At 42.5% G+C, this 20,663-nt stretch overlaps 2 protein-coding genes across 3 annotated transcripts in view; both read right to left on the reverse strand.

Annotated features, from left to right (window-relative positions):
* glg1a (golgi glycoprotein 1a) overlaps positions 1–18,112 on the reverse strand; it is a 43,861-nt gene extending 25,749 nt beyond the window's left edge. Inside the window, exons 1-8 of the mRNA XM_081356245.1 lie at positions 16,470–18,112; positions 6,360–6,389; positions 5,843–5,929; positions 5,548–5,763; positions 4,315–4,515; positions 4,164–4,235; positions 1,537–1,723; positions 1,213–1,424 (exon numbers count right to left, since the gene is read on the reverse strand). Of these exons, the coding sequence (XP_081212371.1) occupies positions 1,213–1,424; positions 1,537–1,723; positions 4,164–4,235; positions 4,315–4,515; positions 5,548–5,763; positions 5,843–5,929; positions 6,360–6,389; positions 16,470–16,826 (1,362 nt within the window). The 5' untranslated portion in view covers positions 16,827–18,112. The remainder of the gene's footprint in view (positions 1–1,212; positions 1,425–1,536; positions 1,724–4,163; positions 4,236–4,314; positions 4,516–5,547; positions 5,764–5,842; positions 5,930–6,359; positions 6,390–16,469) is intronic.
* A 161-nt stretch (positions 18,113–18,273) lies between these two features.
* The window catches only part of rfwd3 (ring finger and WD repeat domain 3), a 31,989-nt gene continuing 29,599 nt past the window's right edge, over positions 18,274–20,663 (reverse strand). For both annotated transcript variants that reach the window (XM_081356246.1, XM_081356247.1), the window contains one exon: positions 18,274–18,549. In XM_081356246.1, the coding sequence (XP_081212372.1) occupies positions 18,406–18,549 (144 nt within the window). In that variant the 3' untranslated portion in view covers positions 18,274–18,405. The remainder of the gene's footprint in view (positions 18,550–20,663) is intronic.

A 20,663-nucleotide genomic window follows, 5' to 3' on the forward strand; every position in this document is an offset into this window, starting at 1 on the left:
TCCTATATCCATCCCTATATCCACTCCTATATCCATCCCTATTATCCACTCCTATATCCACCCCATACCCATTCCTATATCCACCCCATATCCATCCCATACCCATTCCTATATTCACTCCTATATCCATCCCTATTATCCACTCCTATATCCACCCCATACCCATTCCTATATTCACTCCTACATCCACCCCATATCCATCCTATACCCCCCCATACCCATTCCTATATTCACTCCTATATCCACCCCATATCCATCCTATATCCATCCCTATATCCACTCCTATATCCACCCCATACCCATCCCTATATCCACTCCTATTATCCACTCCTATATCCACCCCTATTATCCACTCCTATATCCATCCCTATTATCCACTCCTATATCCACCCCTATTATCCACTCCTATATTTACTCCTATATCCACCTAATATCCATCCCTATATCCAACCCTACATCCACCCATCCATCTCTCTACATTCACCCATCCATCTCTATATCCACCCATCTCTACATCCACCCACCCATCCATCTCTACATCCACCCACCCATCCATCTCTACATCCACCCACCCATCCATCTCTACATCCACCCACCCATCTCTACATCCACTCACCCATCTCTACATCCACCCACCCATCTCTACATCCACCCACCCATCTCTACATCCACCCACCCATCCATCTCTACATCCACCCACCCATCCATCTCTACATCCACCCAGGCTTCGAGCCTGTGACTAAATGGTGGCATTTTGCAACCTTTTTTCCTGATGGTGTGACTTAATTTATTAAGAAAAGCCAAACTTATAAGAGCTGCATTTCTGTTGAATATGAGACATGTCAAACGACAAACAAAAGTGAAACGAAACCGTGCTTCTGGTTTGAGCTGTGCTGTTCATTAGCTCAGAGCAAGAGACCTCGCTGAACACTGAGCGGCCACATCCTGCCTAAACCCAAAATGCCATTATCGGCCGATAATTTTCTGTGGCTGAAATTCTGGTGCATCTCTAGTAAAAAGACTTTGTAAACTGACATAATGGAGAAAATATCACTTGTGTCAACCTGCCAAGTGGGTAATTATCCTGAAAATGGGTTAATATCAGGCATTAGCTGGCCTGCGTGACATATCGGACTGTCGCTAATATTGAATGTTCAATATCTCGACCAGACCAACTAGCGTGCAGGAGTATGAAAGAGCAATGAAACTCACAGCTTTCTGGCAGTGTCCTTCGAGGATGCCCTTGTCCCGGGACACCCTCATGAGGCAGTGCAGTGTTCGGCCCTTGTGGTGCAGGCCGGAGCAGTGTGTGTCGATCTCCCCTCGGCAGTGCAGCACGATCTCAGGACTGAGCGAGAAATCCTCCATCAGCATCCGCCTGTAGTCCAGCATCTCTCCCTGACACTCGCCGCTCACGGTCTGACCTGAGACAGAGAGAGAGAGACACTGAATCACAGATGGGCAGATACAGACAGAGAGAGAGACAGCTGTAGGGGGCAGAGTGAGTGCGTGCGTGTGTGTGTGTGTGAGACTCACCGCGGTGTACGGCCGCCTCCAGGCACAGGAGCAGGTACGAGAGCTTGGCTTCGCGCGCTCGAGGCATCGCTGTGTCCATGTTGCAGCGGTATTTACGCAGGTCCGGTTTACAGGCTTTAGCCAGTGAGTAGCTGACCTTGTAGTCCTGAGCGATCAGCTTCTGGCGAGTGGACAGAGCGTCCTTGCACTGCGCGGGACACAGATACACATTAGCAGAAGAACTTACTCGGAAAAGCTTTTCATTTCAACTGCTATATTGAAATAAAATATACGTTAAAGGCACAGCAATTAAGTTTCACCACTAGAGGACGCTTACTCAAAACTATAACACAGACGTAGCTTGATGACGGAGCGTGGAATCATGGGAGTTGAGATAACGAATAACTGTGGTCCATCACGAATGTGCAAAACAAACAACTGTGGATTGCTAGACGCTACCAGAGATCCTCATCAAACATTGTTGGAAACATTTGGGATAATGCAAGCACACAAGTCAACAAAATATCTAACATTGTTCTAGCGGTTTTTGGAGAGTTTAAAGCAAATCTTACATATTGTACCTTTAACAAAAAAAAAAAAAAAAAAACCTTTTAAAAAATATATATTAAAATGACAACAAAATTACTTTAACCAAAATGAAAATGAACTTCATCTTGTGAACTAATATATATATTAAAATATTAAGGTGCAATATCATCTTCTACTTGGAGTGTCAAGCAGATAATTAATGCTGCTGGATTAACAATTTTATTGTACATGATGTATTAACACAATCTATATCACTTTTTTTATTTTATTTTTTTTATATCACGGTTATCGTCAATGCCGGTTTACTGCAACAGCCCTAATAACTAGCGATTTTAATATTTTAAGGCTGAATGTCTGAGTTAGTGTTATTTCAGTATTATCTACTATTGTGAGATTTATTAATTTTTATTAATAATTGCAATCAACAGTATTTCAATTTAATATTTGTAAGAAATTCTAAAATTATTCCAGGAGAAACCCTTTAAAAAAGGTAAATTTATATATTTTCTGAATAAGAACGTTGTCTAATATAATTTTAAAAAGGACATTCTATTAAAATGTGTTTTACACTCATGAAATTCTTACACAAATCACAAACCGGCTTCTCTTCCCCTTTTAAATAAATAGGAATGTCCGATTTGGCATCTCGTATATACAACCTGGTCATGTCCATTTTCAAAATAATAATGAACTCCTTGCTTTAGTACTGGAATCACCTCACATGATGTTATTCTCGCATTCGTTCCATTCGCCATTTATTGTAAACGTACAGATTTAATATGGGTATATTACTGTCAGACGCTGGTGAAGGAATCCACTGCTGCTTCAATGTACATGTAATGAGTGATTATAATTATTCAATAGGTATTAATCAATATTTTTCTTTCTAAATATCACATGAGTTGAATGACTTCTCTAAGCTTGTGTGATTCCTGAAATGTTCTTCTCCTGTATTCTCTAATGTCTGTATTTGATATCTGAAGGCAGTAAGAGTGCTTGCTCATTTATCCCGGCTTCCAGAAATGAGATATGGAAAGATGTTTTGTTTGAGAAAGGTCTTCAACATGTGTCAATACACACATCTGTTTTTCTAGGGTACTCTGACAGCTATGGTCACAGGGGTCACTGAAGTCTTCAGTTTAAGTTCTCTTTGTTAAAGCCTTACTTTCCAGTTAGACTAAAGTGTAGCTCTCCTTGAGAGAAAGAACGCATTATCTTGATGTTTTGAGACGAGACTCCTGTTTATAGTTAGAGCCTGGCCAAATCCAACCTTGGAAAAGCTGTGTGTCGGTGTGTGTGTGTTAGTCTTCTTGGTTGCAGGTTAAGGAACCACTGGCATTATTGTAGATTGACTGAGTTGTTCTGGACAGGCTGGCGTTCAGCAACCCAAATCTGCGACCTGGAAGGTCACGACGTGCCTAACTTCAGGGTCCGAGTGTCAGCCGCACATGGAGATATGCTTCAGTCTATCTGTATATGTGTGGAAAATTACTATGTTTATCTATTTCTTAGCCAATCAGAAACGGCAACCTGAAGCAAGGATGTCACCTAGACCTTGATGAAGGGTATAACTGTGTGTGTCTGTGTGTCTGTGTGTCTGTGTGTCTGTGTGTCTGTGTGTGTGTGTCTGTGTGTGTGTGTGTGTGTGTGTGTGTGTGTGTGTGTGTGTGTGTGTGTGTGTGTGTGTGTGTGTGTGTGTGTGTGTGTGTGTGTGTGTGTGATCTTTGTAACTGTATGCGGGGCGGCCTACGAACTCCTGTGTGAGTCTTGAAGCTGAACTTCTGCTGATGAAACTGCAAACAATCTTCAGTAAGACTTTTCTTCAATTTATTATAATTCTGACTCCAGGTCTTCTTTCAAACATCTGGTCTTTGGGTCTTAAACTGTTAACCCCTCACACTGGTATTTTACATGCTGTCATTTCCAACTGAAGTGCCTCCTTTGCTGCTTTATCTGCTTGTTCGTTAATAGAACTGATTAATTCTGGTCTGAATTTAACACAGTTGAGGGTAAAACTACTAAATCTTTACGTGAAAGGCGTTTGTAAAGAAGGAAGAGGAAGCTGAGTCTCAACTGGTAAAGGAATAAAGCAAACGTACCTTGTCTGACATGCTCTCCTCATACTTGTGGTTGAACAGACATTTGTAGACCTTTCCTTCTCCGGCTGGAGTCTAGAAGGAAGGAGCACAGCATTAGCGTTAGCATTAGCATGAGCATGCAGAAGCGTTGGCGTGTGGGGTCGCGGCTCACGTGTTCGCAGAAGCGCTCGCGGTCCTCGCGGCAGGAGAAGTACAGGTGTCGGTCCAGGTGGAAGTCGTCGGACGAGAGCTCGGCCACACGCATGATGGACTTCTTGCACTCGTCTCTGATGGCGTAAGTGCCCTGCTCCTCGACCTCGCTCACCAGACCCTTCTCCAGACACGAGATCACCTCTCCCTGAGAGTGCAGGTCCTGCGGGACGAGACAGGAGATGAGGAGCTAGAGGAGCACAGGGTTCCCAGCAGCTGATTCAACATTATCAAATCAAGATCATGCCCAGAGTCATTTAACTCGCGTCACTCCAGACCCATAAGAGTCAACTAAACATATAACATTGTTCTAGTGGTTTTTGGATAGTTTAAAGCAAAAGTATCTTTTCTTATCTTTGAAACACACACTTTAAAGCACAAAAACACACCTTGTTGGCAGAGATGCACCGATAAGACAATTTTGGCCGATACGATAACCGATAACTCTTTATTTTTGAAAGCTGATAACCGATATATCGGCTGGAAAATTTAAATCCAAATCTCATTTTTGAGAGCCTGATTACAAAAACAAAAGTCTCATCATTAAAATCCATGTCCCAAACACACAATTATGATGTTCTCGTTATAATTTTACATATAATTACAGACTTGCGCTGCACATGTTGCACTGAACCGTATCGTCCTTTTTTTTGAAGCGACTCAGCTGAAGGAAATAATACATTATTTATCATCTTTAATATATCAGCGTTTAAAAAGCTACAAGAGAATTTAGGCATCACAACTTTATCATGGACCGTATGACAAAAGGATATTCATTTTGAGATTCACCATTTAACAGTGTAATTAAATATATTAAACTGTGAGTGTTAATCGTTGCAAAGGCAGCATGTCTAATTAATTGAATTAAACTTGCTGACTAAAATAAAATAAATAAAACCTATATAGACATTTAAAAAAAAACAACAACTTTTTTCTGCTGTTAATTTATGAAACATTTTCAAAAGCCAGATCAAAGAACAGTTGTAAATCTAAATTGTAAAAATATAAATAATTAAAAGAATGTTTGCGATCTAACAGTAAGTGTTTGTTCAGTTCTGTATTTGACACTAATGTTACAAAAACTGGCAGAGATACTAAAAATATCAAACAGGAACTAGTGGCTTTAAAAAAAAAGTGTGACATCCTTCCTGTTAAAAGGTTCAGGCCCAGTTACCCAGAGTGCAGTGCGCTTTACCTTCTCCCCCGTGGTGACGCTCCCACAGTGCAGCTTGTTGATGTCCTCTTTGCACTTGTCCATGAAGCCGCAGATCAGCCGGTAATCGCTGAACACTATACTGGCCATCTTGGTGATGTACTGGTTACACTGGTACTCGGAGATGTTGGTGCGGTGGTCCACTAAACACGACACCAGGTAACCCTTCCCACGCTCCTCAGCGGCACACTCCTTAATCTGGGGGGAGAGGGGGGGGGATTAAGAAGGGTTTATTGTGGTACGGTTCGTGCAGAAGTGTGTGTGCGCGATCACTCACCCCACTGATGGTGGTCTTGCACACCTCGACGGCCACAGACTCGAACTTGGGGTCGGTCGTCAGGTTCAGCTTGTAGTTCCACAGCAGCTGGAGAAACACGAGCGGTTACTCACTACACACACCTCAATCTCACACCACTGGATGACCTTTACCCTCAGCAAGAACTGCACTGAAGGTATGAGGATCATTGTTATTTAACACTAATAATATAATTAAAAGTAATACAAGGAATATTTAAAATAGTATTCAATAGTAAACAAGTCATTAGGCAAAAAAAATAAAAAAATAAAAGATTTAATACTGTGAAAGAATGTACGTATAGCAGTTCTGTTTAAACTAAACACACAAAAACCAAACCAAAAAAAAAAAAAAAACCTTAAATCAAACCAAACACCCAAAATAAAACCAAATAAATGCATGTCTATGGTTGAGCGTGTGTTAAACTCCAGCTCGTGTGGTTGGTTAACTTTAACCTCAGCATGCCGGAAGAAGAGCAGAAGTGTGTGTGAAGACTTACATGATTGCAGTCTGAGGCGATCTCTGTGTCCTGAGGAGAGATGGAGAACAGCGGAGATTACACACACACAACAGTAATGTGCAGAACTACATGATTTCAGATCAACAAGCCCTGAGTAATGAATCTGCTTTCTGGATCACATGACCTCGACTCTTTAGGGCCTTTAAACGTGTTTCTTGCGTTCACAAACAGGTCGAAGGAGCTCAGCTATATAACCGGACGCAGCGTCTCGAAGTGTGTTTTTAAACAGCTTTTAGTGTGACAAACACTTCTAGATCATTCAAAGCACCGACGCTTCAAAGCGGTTCAATAAAGTAACCACTAAGCTAAGCTAAAGCTACACTTAAAAATATCAAACAACAGCTGTTGGACGACTAGTCTAATGTTACGGCCCATCCTAAGGACAGTAGTGCCTGTGTGTGTGTGCATGTGTGTGTGTGTGTGTTGACTTTAAGGCTTTGGGAGTGAGTGTGTGTGTGTGTGTGTGTGTGTTGACTAAGGCTTTGGGAGTATGTGTGTGTGTCTGTGTGTGTCTGTGTGTGTCTGTGTGTGTCTGTGTGTGTCTGTGTGTGTCTGTGTGTGTCTGTGTGTGTCTGTGTGTGTCTGTGTGTGTCTGTGTGTGTCTGTGTGTGTCTGTGTGTGACTGTGTGTGACTGTGTGTGACTGTGTGTGTTGACTAAGGCTTTAGGAGAGTGTGTGTGTGACCCCGGGGAGAGGAGAGGTGTGTGTATTAAGAGTAGATGCAAACACAGATCTGGCCTCGCTCTTCCTGGTGTACATCCGGTGTGGACTTGGCATATTAACATGTAGAGCACATAAACACTGCCTTTATCTGACACAAGTTAAATATTAGATAACAAACATCCATTATAACAGCGTAGTCACATGTTAGGCTCTTTAGATCTGGAAGATTACACAATGTGGTGAATTAAAATCAACATGTCTCCATAACTACATGTCAGAAACACAAGTACTAATTAAACTTATTAGTCTTAACTCCACACTGCAACCGGTGGACGTACATAAGGCCGTATAGTGGCACTATTTCACTCAAATGTCTGAGTAAATACTGTGAGTCTCAATAAACAAAAGCACACTGTTAAAGACCAACATACCAACACATGACCAGCACACACTGGCTATTTCAATCTCAAATAAACAGCTTTTATTTGTGTCTCATTCACTTTATGATGCCATTCACAGATGAACCAAGAGGTTCAGCTTTACAGCAATGCTTGGCATGAACAAGAACAATATTTCACAACATGACAGCTGATTGAGCGTTAACTTTGACTAATGTGTGAGGGATTAAGATGACACTGCAAAATGCTGAAGGAAAAAAGAGGAACCTGAGAGAACAGCAAGTTTAAAGGGAAAGTTCTTCATCTGTATAAAGCGAGGGGGTAAACGGTGTCATCAACGGCAGCTTCAAGGCATTTTAATCACATTTTATTCCTCTGCTAATAAAACCGTCTCTGTGTGATGTAAAACATCAGCATAACAGTGGAGGACCTGATCCTGAACAGCGGAGAACAAGCCGAGACAGAGATCAGGCTTTAACTCTTCTTTTTGCACTATCGAGCCAACTATCATAATTGAAAAGTTGTTTTCAGCCATCATGTTGTTCACAGCAATGCAAACACTCCCGCTGTTTTCCACGCGTACGTCACACGTCTTTACGGGATGTGTGAGATTCCGGAAAATCACTGGCAGTGTGAATGAACCAAAATCAAACAATCCCGGCCGGGACACATTATCCGTGTGTTTTCCAGAATCTGTGTGAAGGAGATCTTAACTCTTCATCCTCACGGGTGAAGGCCTTGATCAGGGTCAATGTTACTAAAAACAGCTTCCAAATCCAATCACAGACAGAGAAACCGGTTTGACCCCGAGAGCATCATCTTTCAGACTTTCAGGGTTTATTATGTACAGAGCTTCTCAGTGCAATTCTGCCGTATCTGTAATATCTAATATTAAAAAGAACAAAATGATTACGTTTATAACCCTGTGTGTTCACAACAAAAAAAGGGAAAAAAAGTCAACTGTTCACAGGCCAGAAAATCACTGTTCGAGTTGGAGAACACACTCCTGACCGATGTCCCTCGTCATCAGACGAACGTTCGAGTTGGAGAACACACTCCTGACCGACGACCCTCGTCATCAGACGAACGTTCGAGTTGGAGAACACACTCCTGACCGACGACCCTCGTCATCAGACGAACGTTCGAGTTGGAGAACACACTCCTGACCGACGACCCTCGTCATCAGACGAACGTTCGAGTTGGAGAACACACTCCTGACCGACGACCCTCGTCATCAGACGAACGTTCGAGTTGGAGAACACACACTCCTGACCGACGACCCTCGTCATCAGACGAACGTTCGAGTTGGAGAACACACTCCTGACCGACGACCCTCGTCATCAGACGAACGTTCGAGTTGGAGAACACACTCCTGACCGACGACCCTCGTCATCAGACGAACGAACGAGTTGGAGAACACACTCCTGACCGACGTCCCTCGTCATCAGACGAACGTTCGAGTTGGAGAACACACACTCCTGACCGACGTCCCTCGTCATCAGACGAACGTTCGAGTTGGAGAACACACACTCCTGACCGACGTCCCTCGTCATCAGACGAACGTTCTAGTTGGAGAACACACACTCCTGACCGACGTCCCTCGTCATCAGACGAACGTTCGAGTTGGAGAACACACTCCTGACCGATGTCCCTCAACATCAGACGAACGAACGAGTTGGAGAACACACTCCTGACCGACGTCCCTCGTCATCAGACGAACGTTCGAGTTGGAGAACACACACTCCTGACCGACGTCCCTCGTCATCAGACGAACGTTCGAGTTGGAGAACACACACTCCTGACCGACGTCCCTCGTCATCAGACGAACGTTCGAGTTGGAGAACACACTCCTGACCGACGACCCTCGTCATCAGACGAACGTTCGAGTTGGAGAACACACTCCTGACCGACGACCCTCGTCATCAGACGAACGTTCGAGTTGGAGAACACACTCCTGACCGACGTCCCTCGTCATCAGACGAACGTTCGAGTTGGAGAACACACTCCTGACCGACGACCCTCGTCATCAGACGAACGTTCGAGTTGGAGAACACACACTCCTGACCGACGTCCCTCATCATCAGACGAACAAACGAGTTGGAGAACACACACTCCTGACCGACGTCCCTCGTCATCAGACGAACGTTCGAGTTGGAGAACACACACTCCTGACCGACGTCCCTCATCATCAGACGAACGAACGAGTTGGAGAACACACACTCCTGACCGACGACCCTCGTCATCAGACGAACGTTCGAGTTGGAGAACACACACTCCTGACCGACGTCCCTCGTCATCAGACGAACGAACGAGTTGAAGAACACACACTCCTGACCGACGTCCCTCGTCATCAGACGAACGTTCGAGTTGGAGAACACTCCTGACCGACGTCCCTCATCATCAGACGAACGAACGAGTTGGAGAACACACACTCCTGACCGACGTCCCTCGTCATCAGACGAACGTTCGAGTTGGAGAACACACACTCCTGACCGACGTCCCTCGTCATCAGACGAACGTTCATGTTGAAGAAAACACCCCTGACCGACGTCCCTCATCATCAGACGAACGTTCGAGTTGGAGAACACACACTCCTGACCGACGTCCCTCGTCATCAGACGAACGTTCGAGTTGGAGAACACACACTCCTGACCGACGTCCCTCGTCATCAGACGAATGTTCAAGTTGGAGAACACACACTCCTGACCGATGTCCCTCAACATCAGATGAACGTTCGAGTTGGAGAACACACACTCCTGACCGATGTCCCTCAACATCAGATGAACGTTCGAGTTGGAGAACACACTCATGACAAGGGCTGAACGATATTCTGTTTTAACATCGACATTGCGATGTGCGCATGAGCGATAGTCACATCGCCGGAACATGCGATGTGAAGGGTAGTAGCACCCATGGTGTATTAAGAGAATGGTAGCACACAGTAAACACGAGTTTGTTGTATGGCTTGTTGCTGGGGTGACATGCACGTTCCGCGTGCCTGCACAGTGATTGGTTCGCTGTGCCGCTGCTCACCGCTCACAGCCAACATTCACTGGCAATCCTATAGCTATAAATGGGCGACGAAGAGGATCCGCCGCAAAAAAATGATGATTTCGTACCAGAAGTCAAAATCGGCTACAAAATGGAGGATGTTGACCAAAAAGAGGTACTTTGCCTGGAGTGTTATAAAGTTGTGGATGGTTGTCTTTTTTAAAAAGTCTTTTGTCTTTTATTTTTCGAGTTCGCATTTATGAGGAAAAAACAATGTTACGTGACAGTTCTCCATTACGGACGCGCCCGCTCTGAAAGCGGCACTAAAAGACAGCTTTAAAACTTTCACAGAGACCTCAAACAGAAAGCACAAAGCCTTTATTTAAAGCAAATTTCGTTTTGTTAATTTTAATCTTAATTTTAATCAGTGTTTCATTATCCAATTTCCTGGATTTAATAAATAAGTAAATATAGCAGACAATAGATAATCACGACACGGAGGCACCAGCGCCTGAACTGGAGATTAAGCTATCATACATGAACCGAAACTCAGCGTATAAGGTAGTCTACTCGCCTCACACACCTAAAAAAAAAAAAAGAAATATATCTATTATCTACAGAAATCTCTACTTTTAAACAGAACCATTCAAAACAAAATAAAACGATGTAATCCGTGTGAAATGTGCATTTCTCTCCGGCGGGTTCACCACTGCGAAGATCACGAGTCAGTATAGTCAACTTCATCTTTGCAGCCGACACAGAAAACACTCATTGCAATATTTTACATATTCATAATCATTACTTTTGCTGGTTCTTTGTGACAGCTTTTAGGTGCCGATTACATGAACGCATCACTGCATTAGCACCGAAAACAGAGAGAGAGACAGAGACAGAGAGAGAGACAGAGAGAGAGAGAGAGAGAGAGACAGACAGAGAGAGAGAGAGAGAGAGAGAGAGAGAGAGAGAGAGAGAGAGAGAGAGAGAGAGAGAGAGAGAGAGAGAGAGAGAGAGAGAGAGAGAGAGAGAGAGAGAGAGAGACAGAGAGAGAGACAGAGAGAGAGACAGAGAGAGAGACAGAGAGAGAGACAGAGAGAGAGACAGAGAGAGAGAATAAGTTTTTTTTTTTTACTTATGAGGAATTATAGGCTAATGAACAAGCAAACATCTGTTAAGAGCGCCGCCACATTGGATTGCGTAGAACGTTCACCGAATTCTGACAGAAATATGTTCTAATTTTGGAATAAAATATTAAGTGACCTTTTTGTCACTTGTAATGAAGCTTGCTTATTAGTGAAATTATTCATATCATGGAATGGTATTGACTTATAGCCTGGATTGATGGCTCGCAATATATATCGTTGGGAAAAAAATATTGCAATGTCATTTTTTTCCCAATATTGTGCAGCCCTACTCCTGACGGATGTCCCTCATCATCAGACGAGATCTCTCTCCAGCTGTGTCAGGCTTTTACAGTAGAGAACAGGATTGGTTAATAAGCTACCAGGGCTTTTTGCCTCTGCCAGATTATAAATAATGGAAGTAAACAAAGTGGCTCCATTCAGGCTTTATTTTATTTATAAGAAACAATGAGGAACACTGTCTGGCTAAACGATTGGCCTTACAGTAAGAGCTCACACTGACTGTGTGTTTCTATGAGAAGAGAAAGACTAGAGATTCAGTTATGGAGAATACATGGTAAACTTCCTGATATCTTTATGACACTGCCATGACATTTGACAAAATTCAGCAATAAAACTTTACAAACAAAAAAAAAACATGAACTAAATCAAGCGGTCCTTTAAAGGGGTCATATAATGGTACATGCACTTTTACAAGTTGATTGTCTGAAATGTGTGTTGGCAGTGCCTGTACACAACCATCATAAAATGATAAAAATCCATCCAGTGTTTTTTTTTTAATCTTCTTATATGTTTTCCCCTCTCTCAAATCAAACCGTTCGATTTAGTGACGTCACAAAATCGACGCCCCCCCACGATTGTTGATTGACAGCAGCGTTTCAACACAGACCCGCCCTCGCTCGTAAGCGAGCTGTCAATCAGAGTCCGCACGTCATTGTTGATACGCTGGAGCACTGTCTATGAGCAGAATGGCGTCTAAGCGATTGTGGTGTTCTGCTCTCGGGTGTAATAACGAACACAGCATCATTTTGATGTTCCTAATCCGAACCGCTGAAGACGCAGTGGCTGAGTTTGTTTTCGAAGGGAATATTCCTCACGATCAACGTCAATGCTGTCATGTGTGCGCGAATCATTTCACACACCAGACTGCTTTACAAACGAGGGTCAGTATAAAGCTGGACTTGCTAAGAAGCTGCTCCTGAAAAAAGGATCAGTACCAACTATTCGTGTTCCTGCTGCACCTCCAGAGGAACTGAAGTGAGTGTAACGTTTTATTGACCTTTATATTAATATTTATATTAATCTTTGCAAATCGCTAGCACACTTCACGATGAATGCGGCTGTTTACACTCAGGGTACATCAAGGCATGTTTTCTATGTACGATGTTCTCAATATAATTCATAATCCCACGTTTATAATGAACAACGTGTTATGGTTATTGTGTTATTGTGTTAAACGGTGTCCGCACAGAGCAGAGGGGCGGGGTGAGCAAAGCTCATTATCATTTAAAGACACATGCACTTAAACGGCGTGCTGAAAACAGAGCTGTTTTTGACCAGGTAAAATGAGTGTTTTCTTACAATACTAGTGAGAATTTTTCATTTAATTTAATTTAAATTATATAACCTACATTCTTTTTGTGACGAGAAAACCTCCCTACAGCTTCTGCCAGTGAACATCAGTGTTTTACTGTCGCGTAAGAAGTGTTATTTTAACATCAGTGTAAACCACAGGGTTCAGGTTATCCTACAGTAGGGTTATTAGAACAGAAACTGAATTATCAAGTGTAAAAATAAAACACTGCTTAGTTTTCACTGTATGAATTAAATATAAATAGTTAAATACTGATTCTTCAGTTATTCAGCCGAGAGCAGAGAGTGATCTTCTCTGAGTCTTTAGTTCATGACCACAGTTATTGCAAGCCGTTGCGATATGCATATCGAGATACATTTGCATTCATTTGTGATATTTCGATAGTTTGAATATATTGTGCAGCCCTACTTTGAATCGGACTGTAATGTGATTAACAGTCATAGGTCTGTACAACACGACACGAGTACGAGGAACCCCAGCTCTGCCAGTAAGAGCTAATCAACACATGTTCTTATGAGTGAAAGTGTTGTGTGTGTGTGTGTAATCAGGAACTAAGAACTAACGACCCGACTCACATTACACACACACACAGATCTTAGCTAACACTGCTAGCGAACAGAAGCATTGTTATATTATACGACGATCTTAATGCTCTCGCGTTTGTGATCATGCAACATTGTTCCAGCAATGTCTAATATTTGACAAACAATTAGCAGTGTTTACTTTTATATTTGGTGAGAGGACTCTCTACAAATGAAGTCCCTAAAACAGGTCAGTCCAGTCTAACAACTAAAGCCAGGTCTCTGCAGCAGAAAGAGAAGAGTGTGTGCAGGATGCAACATATGAGGCTCAAATATACATCAGTCAAATATTGGGAAATTATTGGCCAAATGCCAGTCATTTGAGATTGTCTGCATCTGTGGTAACAGTGGCCATCGGAAGCCGCACTGAGACGGATGTTGTGACGGATTCTCCTGCTGTATTGTGACTGTACACACGTGTGTGTGTGTGTGTGTGTGTGTGACAGATTATCCCAACAGAGATAACAGGGTCGGAGTGAGGGGGAATATTACTCAACTTCAGCACATCTATCAGCTAAATATTCATTCAGTGTTTCCCATTAATGACCCTGTGTGCCACGGTTTCATAATGAAGCGAAAATGTAAATCGTATAGCCTAACACAGGTCTCTGACGGTGTATTTTGCCACTAAAACCAAAACCGTGATGTGGCTTGATGATCTGGTTTAAGTTTTCTCCAAAATAAAAGCTCAAGGGGTTATCTCCTGCAAGTGATTAAATTAGAAAAGTATTAATTTCCTTATACTGTAAAGTAAAAATATACTTATGAAATATTTATTTTACAGTTCATTTGTTTTACAATTATATTACTCTCACTATATTACTCTAGATCAAGCTAAAGGTGTTTGAGCCCTCTTTAATGTCCAGGTACAAGTTAATGCATTTTCTTTGCTCAATTTGCACACTGTAAATGTGTTAAACTCTTAATTGTGAGCTCTCAACGTGCACTGTTTTGCAATCATTTGTTAATTATGCGAATAAAAGGATCAAACGTTCAAAATACATTGATTTTAATTCAATTTAAAATACATTGATTATTAAATAGATTATTTAATGCCAGCTTTAACAGAAGTCCTTCCACTCATATGATCTGCTAGCATTAGATATTTGCCCACCCTGTTAGATATCGGTATATTCGTCATAAACATCTGAGAGCGCGCGTGACGTCACCGCTGACGTCACGCCGCATATTTTGGCGAATGTGAGTGAGTTGCAAGTTCCAGCTTTCTGCGGGTTAAAGCACAGCCATACACAGAAAACACATTCCCCAGCTATATTAATCACGATAACCAGATATTAAAACCTTGAACACCCCCAAAACCTGCACGTATGTGACATTCAGAGGCCTTTTCTTGCCGAAAGAAACGTCTGGTTACTAAATATATGCCTGTATCTGCTCACGTCAGCCCTGCTTGCGTCGATATCGATACTCTTTGTATGATCTATAACTTGTGAGTGTCGCAGAGACGCAGGGAGACGCTGCAGGTCCAGATGTGTGTTGTTGTAACGCACTATTAAGTTAGACTGATGAAGAGGCGTTAGCAGTTCCGCATCACAATCCGTACACTAAATCTCGCTTCCGGGCACGTAAAAACGTCAGAGCGACCCTTAACGGATTAGACCAATGAACTTTTGATGTGTCATTTACTGGGGGAGGGTCTTGTCTTCGTTTCTTAGCTTTGATTGGTTTATTTTTGGCCTATGAAATGCTCGTAAATGGCGATTTGCTTGAGGCGGCGCTGTGTGGGGAACTATGTTACGCGTCACAAGATTCCGTACAGTCATGTTGGGAGCGTAACATGAAACCGTACAACGGGGCGTCATGATTTCAACGACGTGAAGGTATCGTTTCTATATAAATTTATGTGAATTACCTTAACTTTTGCTGTTTGTTACTTCATATGCTATGTATATTATCTGTTGTCAGGCCGAAAAAAACGTTTTGAATGTGTATTTAGTTTCAGTATAAACGTGCACGTGTTTTCAACGGTGCGTAGGTAGCTGTTAATGTTTTATTTGACAAACTTAGCTTCTGCTGTTTATTATTTGATAGGCTGTGTGTATTATGAAAGCTTGTATCCTCCACCAAAAGTCCTTCATTAGATCATCATTTAGTTTCAGTAGTTGCTATATATATTTTTCTGAGGTAAACCCGTCAATAACCCGTCAATAACGGTCACTGTTTCAAACATGGCTTTAGGTTTTAGGAAACTGTGTGCTACAAGAAAACACTGAAGCACTTTTGTGAGCATAGTTTTTAAACCGCCGTTTAAAATGGGATTTTTTATCCTTATAACACACATTTTAGGTTACAAATGTTAAATACCCAATAGCCATTACATTTAAATTCAGTACTATAGACCACATGACCAAAACTTCATTCATTTCATTCGCGGACTCTCTTCCCTCCTTCGCCGGAGTCAACGCGAGATCCCCGCCCACTGCCATTTTAAAATGCCCCTCGGGTGTCATTGTACTTACCGGTCAAATGCCGTCTTCAAAGGGCGTGGACTTCAACGATGCGTGAAGAAGATTAAAGAGGACAAAACACAGTTTCCAGAGGTATTTATAACTTTATTTGACCTGGAAGTGATTCATTGTACATTTGATTCAAAGCGTCACTGTACGGATTCATGTTACGGAAGAGCCGCTGTACGGATTGTGATGCGGAACTGCTATATGCGGCTTAAATCGCAGACGCTGCGTATAAAAACACGGTCTTACGTCTTTGCGGTCCTGCAGGCACTCGAGCACGGCCAGGTTGTTGTTCCAGGAGTGTTTGGGGCAGATCCTGCTCACGTCCTCCCGACAGGCCTCCTCCTCCGCGAGCCTCCAGCCTGAGCCTCCGCTCCTGCGGCCCGCCGGCGGCCCGTCCGCGGCCTTCGCCTCGCCCGCGGGGTTCCGGGCTCTGTCGCTGTTATCTGCCGCATTATCGCCGTCTACGGCCGCTGGTTTGGCTCCCCGAGCAGAGCAAATCGAGCCGGAGATGAAGAGCACCAGCAGGAGCCGCAGAACACGTCCACACGCCGCCATCTTCCTCAGCCGAGTTACCAATCCTACTACGCCGAAGAGCGCGCTCATGAATATTAATCAGCACGCGCTGCCGTCGCGTCGTCAGCTTGTTAATATTCATGAGCTGAATCCGACGCTGTAGTGTGATTCGTCAGTTCTGGAAGTACTGAATTACGGTACATGATTTCAAGCTTTATTGTTCTGTTCTGTGTAATTGCACTAGTAAAAAGGCAAGTAGAGGTTATAGCATTGTAAGCAGGTATGATGTTGTATAAAGTAGCAATTTTTTTTCTTGTCTTCTGGCACTGTTCTTATTTAATTTTATATATTTTTTTTTACTTGATTATGTCTCATTATTGTTCTGGTTCATGGCATTAATAATAAAATACGGTATTCGAACGGCACACCGATCGAGTCAAACACTGGACACGTAGATTAAATAAATACACTTGAATCATTAGATAGAAGGAAGATAATGGAGGGAATTAGCATGAAACAGGACTTCTGAAAGTGGGCGGGGCTTAGATGCCCGGACTTGTCTTTAACTGGTCAGGTAAAATGAGTCTAAGTATTTTAATTATTTACCTTTATACCGTGTAATGTATTCTCAATCAAACAACTATACGTTTGTTGTCGGCATTATTCAAGTGTAAACTATGATCCTGAACGCTCTTGCTGTAATTGATGGTCAGCTGGCACGTGCTGTTTTCCTCAGCGTTGTTTAGGATGAGCCAATCACAAGCGTTTGTGATTCCTGAGAAAGGTTTATTTTAAATAAATGTATCGTGATTCTTTTGTGTTGGATTTCCATTTTATGTCAGACAATATTTCTGGAAACAACATTGAAATGAGTATTTTATAGAGCAAATGTATCTTCTAATAAAATAAATAAATAAACCGAATTTGGTTGAAGGGAGAACTCGCCCCCTGGAGGAGGACACGCTTATTTCTACAGGAAACTTTAGTTTTATTCACATCTATATTGTGAAGGTTTGTTCATGCATCATTCGCCTGGTTTATAAAGGGCAATTTTATTCCTAAAAACACGGTGAAAATATTTATTTTCTTCTGTTGACTCTTTTCTGATTTATGAAGTGATACAAACAATATGAAGTCCAGAAGCCCCTCTGTAAAAACCCTCAACTCTAATAAGTTAATAAAATTAGAACTTTAAACCTGGCTTTATCCAATGTTCATTTCTATTCTGGAATGTATGCAAATTAGTGCATATTTAATTAGATAACACATAATTTGCATTTTTTAACATAACATTTCAGAAATTTGTAATAAAACACTTGTCTTAATGTACGGTGATGAATAAACTGGTGACAGAATGGTGATGCTCACACTGTCAGCCTGTTCCCTGTGGTGTCTCGCCTTTATTTCAGTAACAAACTTTAAACTCAATTTTAATGGCCAAAAAGTTAACGCCACTGGAAATGTGAGGTATAGTAATGTTCCTGTCCTCTGAGGTGTTTTTAAGTTCTCACAAACTGTCCAAGCACGTATGCATTTATTATTTTAATAAAGAAATACAAAAACACTTACATATATACAATGTAAATAGTGAGCAGTGATGAACAAACACAGAGAGAGCACTGATTTGAACAGAAGACGTGATGAAGAGCGCGTTGGTCGGTCTCGGGTCTCACTCCCACTTGTAGACCTTGAGCATCTTCTCGGTGAGCGAGGCCAGGAAGCTGCCCTGGTTGTGCTGGAACGGGCAGATGTCCAGCACTGGGAGATCAGCGGGCATCTTCTGCAGCAGCGCTCCGGAGCCGGCGTCCCACACCTGACACACACACACACACACACACACACACTCATTAAGGGCTGTCAGATGGCTCACACACACACTCATGTAGGGCTGTCAGATGGCTCACAAACACTCACTCACTCACACACTCATGTAGGGCTGTCAGATGGCTCACACACACACACACACACACTCATGTAGGGCCGTCAGACGGCTCACACACACACTCATGTAGGGCTGTCAGGCGGCTCACACACACACACACACACACACACTCATGTAGGGCTGTCAGACGGCTCACACACACACACACACTCATTAGAGATGCGCGGATGGGCTATTATTTCATCCGCAACCGCATCACAAAACTCATCATCCGTCCGCCATCCATCCGCACCACGTTTTTGACCATTTTTCAAAACCGCACCCGCCCGCCATCCGCTGAATGTATACATATATTTTTCATTTGATTGGTTCATTTGATTGGTTCAACCGCCCGCCCCCCGTCCGAATTTAATTAAAATATTATTTTTCGTCACGTCATCCGCCCAATCCACGGTTTATCCGCGGAATCCGCGGCTGTAACCGCCAACCGCGCATCTCTAACACTCATGTAGGGCTGTCAGACGGCTCGCTCGCTCGCTCGCTCGCTCGCTCACTCACTCACTCACTCACGTAGGGCTGTCAGACGGCTCACACACACACACACACACACACACACACACACACACACACACACACACACTCACACACTCACTCATGTAGGGCTGTTTCCAACACAGAATAAAGGAGGTAATCGCCAGTTTTATCTATCACAGAATTCTGACTTTTTTCTCATAATTACGAGTTTGTTTTTACAATTCTGACTTTTTTCTTGCAATTGCGAATAAAGTCTGAACTGCAAGATAATAAACGTGCAATTCTGAGGGGAAAAAAGCAAACATTAGATATGATTCCATTAGCATAATTGAATATGAATATTATTCGCATAAAAAAAAAAAAACACGCTGGATGAAAACGCCAAAATGTCCATAAATTCAAAAAACATGCATAAAAAAACGCATGTTCTCAATCGGGTCGGATAAACTTTCTCCGATAAGAAAACATCCGCATAAAACTACGATAGAAAAACATTTACTGAATAAATTCCACCATGCGCATCAAGAAAGTCATGCGACTCATGTGACTAGCGGACCGATCTCGGTGCACCGCCTCTGAAACGCTGGTTGTCGTTCTGAAACGACTGAGCAAAGTCTGTCGTCAGAGTGGTTCAGTGTAATGATCTCGCAGCACTGACTCAAACCACGCGTCTGCCTCCGAAAGCAGGAGAACTGTGTGTGTCTGTGCGCTTTGAGACGCAAGTCATTCATTATATAAAAAATATTATATACAGAGGCTTCTCCTGCAGCAACTGTGATATCTAGCGGCAGTTTATCAGGAAGTGGCGAGTTTGTTCTCTTCGGCTCACTGGATGGAAACGCTGCTTTATTCGCAAATATTTTATGTGATATTCCCATTTTGCGCACAAGTTGTGTGATAAAAAGGTTGCACTTCCCTTTTATTTTTGTATTCCGTGGTGGAAACAAGCTTCCATGCATGCAGTGTGTGACACGTCACCAAGGAAACACTGAACGAGAGGAAAGGCCATTCACACCAAGGACGATAACTATAAAGATAACGATAAAGATCTAAAAATCGCTCATGTCACAACTATAACGATATGAGGAACGATATCGTTGGGATCACTTTCAGAACGATTTTTTCCAGCTGTCGAACGATAAAACACTGACAGCCAATCAGAATCCGCTCGGATTTAAAGGGCTCGCGCATTTAAAACGCAGACGACATCGTGGAGAATTTAATCGCCGAGGTCCAGAAAAATCCAGCACTGTTTGACAAGACAAGACAGGTTAAAAACAATGGATATATGGAGGAATCGGTCATACCCTTGGAATAAATGGTGAGAAGTTTAAACGATGAGATCATGCAGGCTAGCAAAGAGTGGAACAAAATGAGGTATCCAGCGCTAGTTTCAACAACACTGTATGGCTTCCTTTGAAGTTGCAGTGAAAAGGGCGTTGTATATATATATATATATATATATATATATATATATATATATATATATATATATATATATATATATATAA

Source organism: Scardinius erythrophthalmus, assembly GCF_964197995.2.
Source record: "Scardinius erythrophthalmus genome assembly, chromosome: 24".
NCBI lineage: Eukaryota > Metazoa > Chordata > Actinopteri > Cypriniformes > Leuciscidae > Scardinius > Scardinius erythrophthalmus.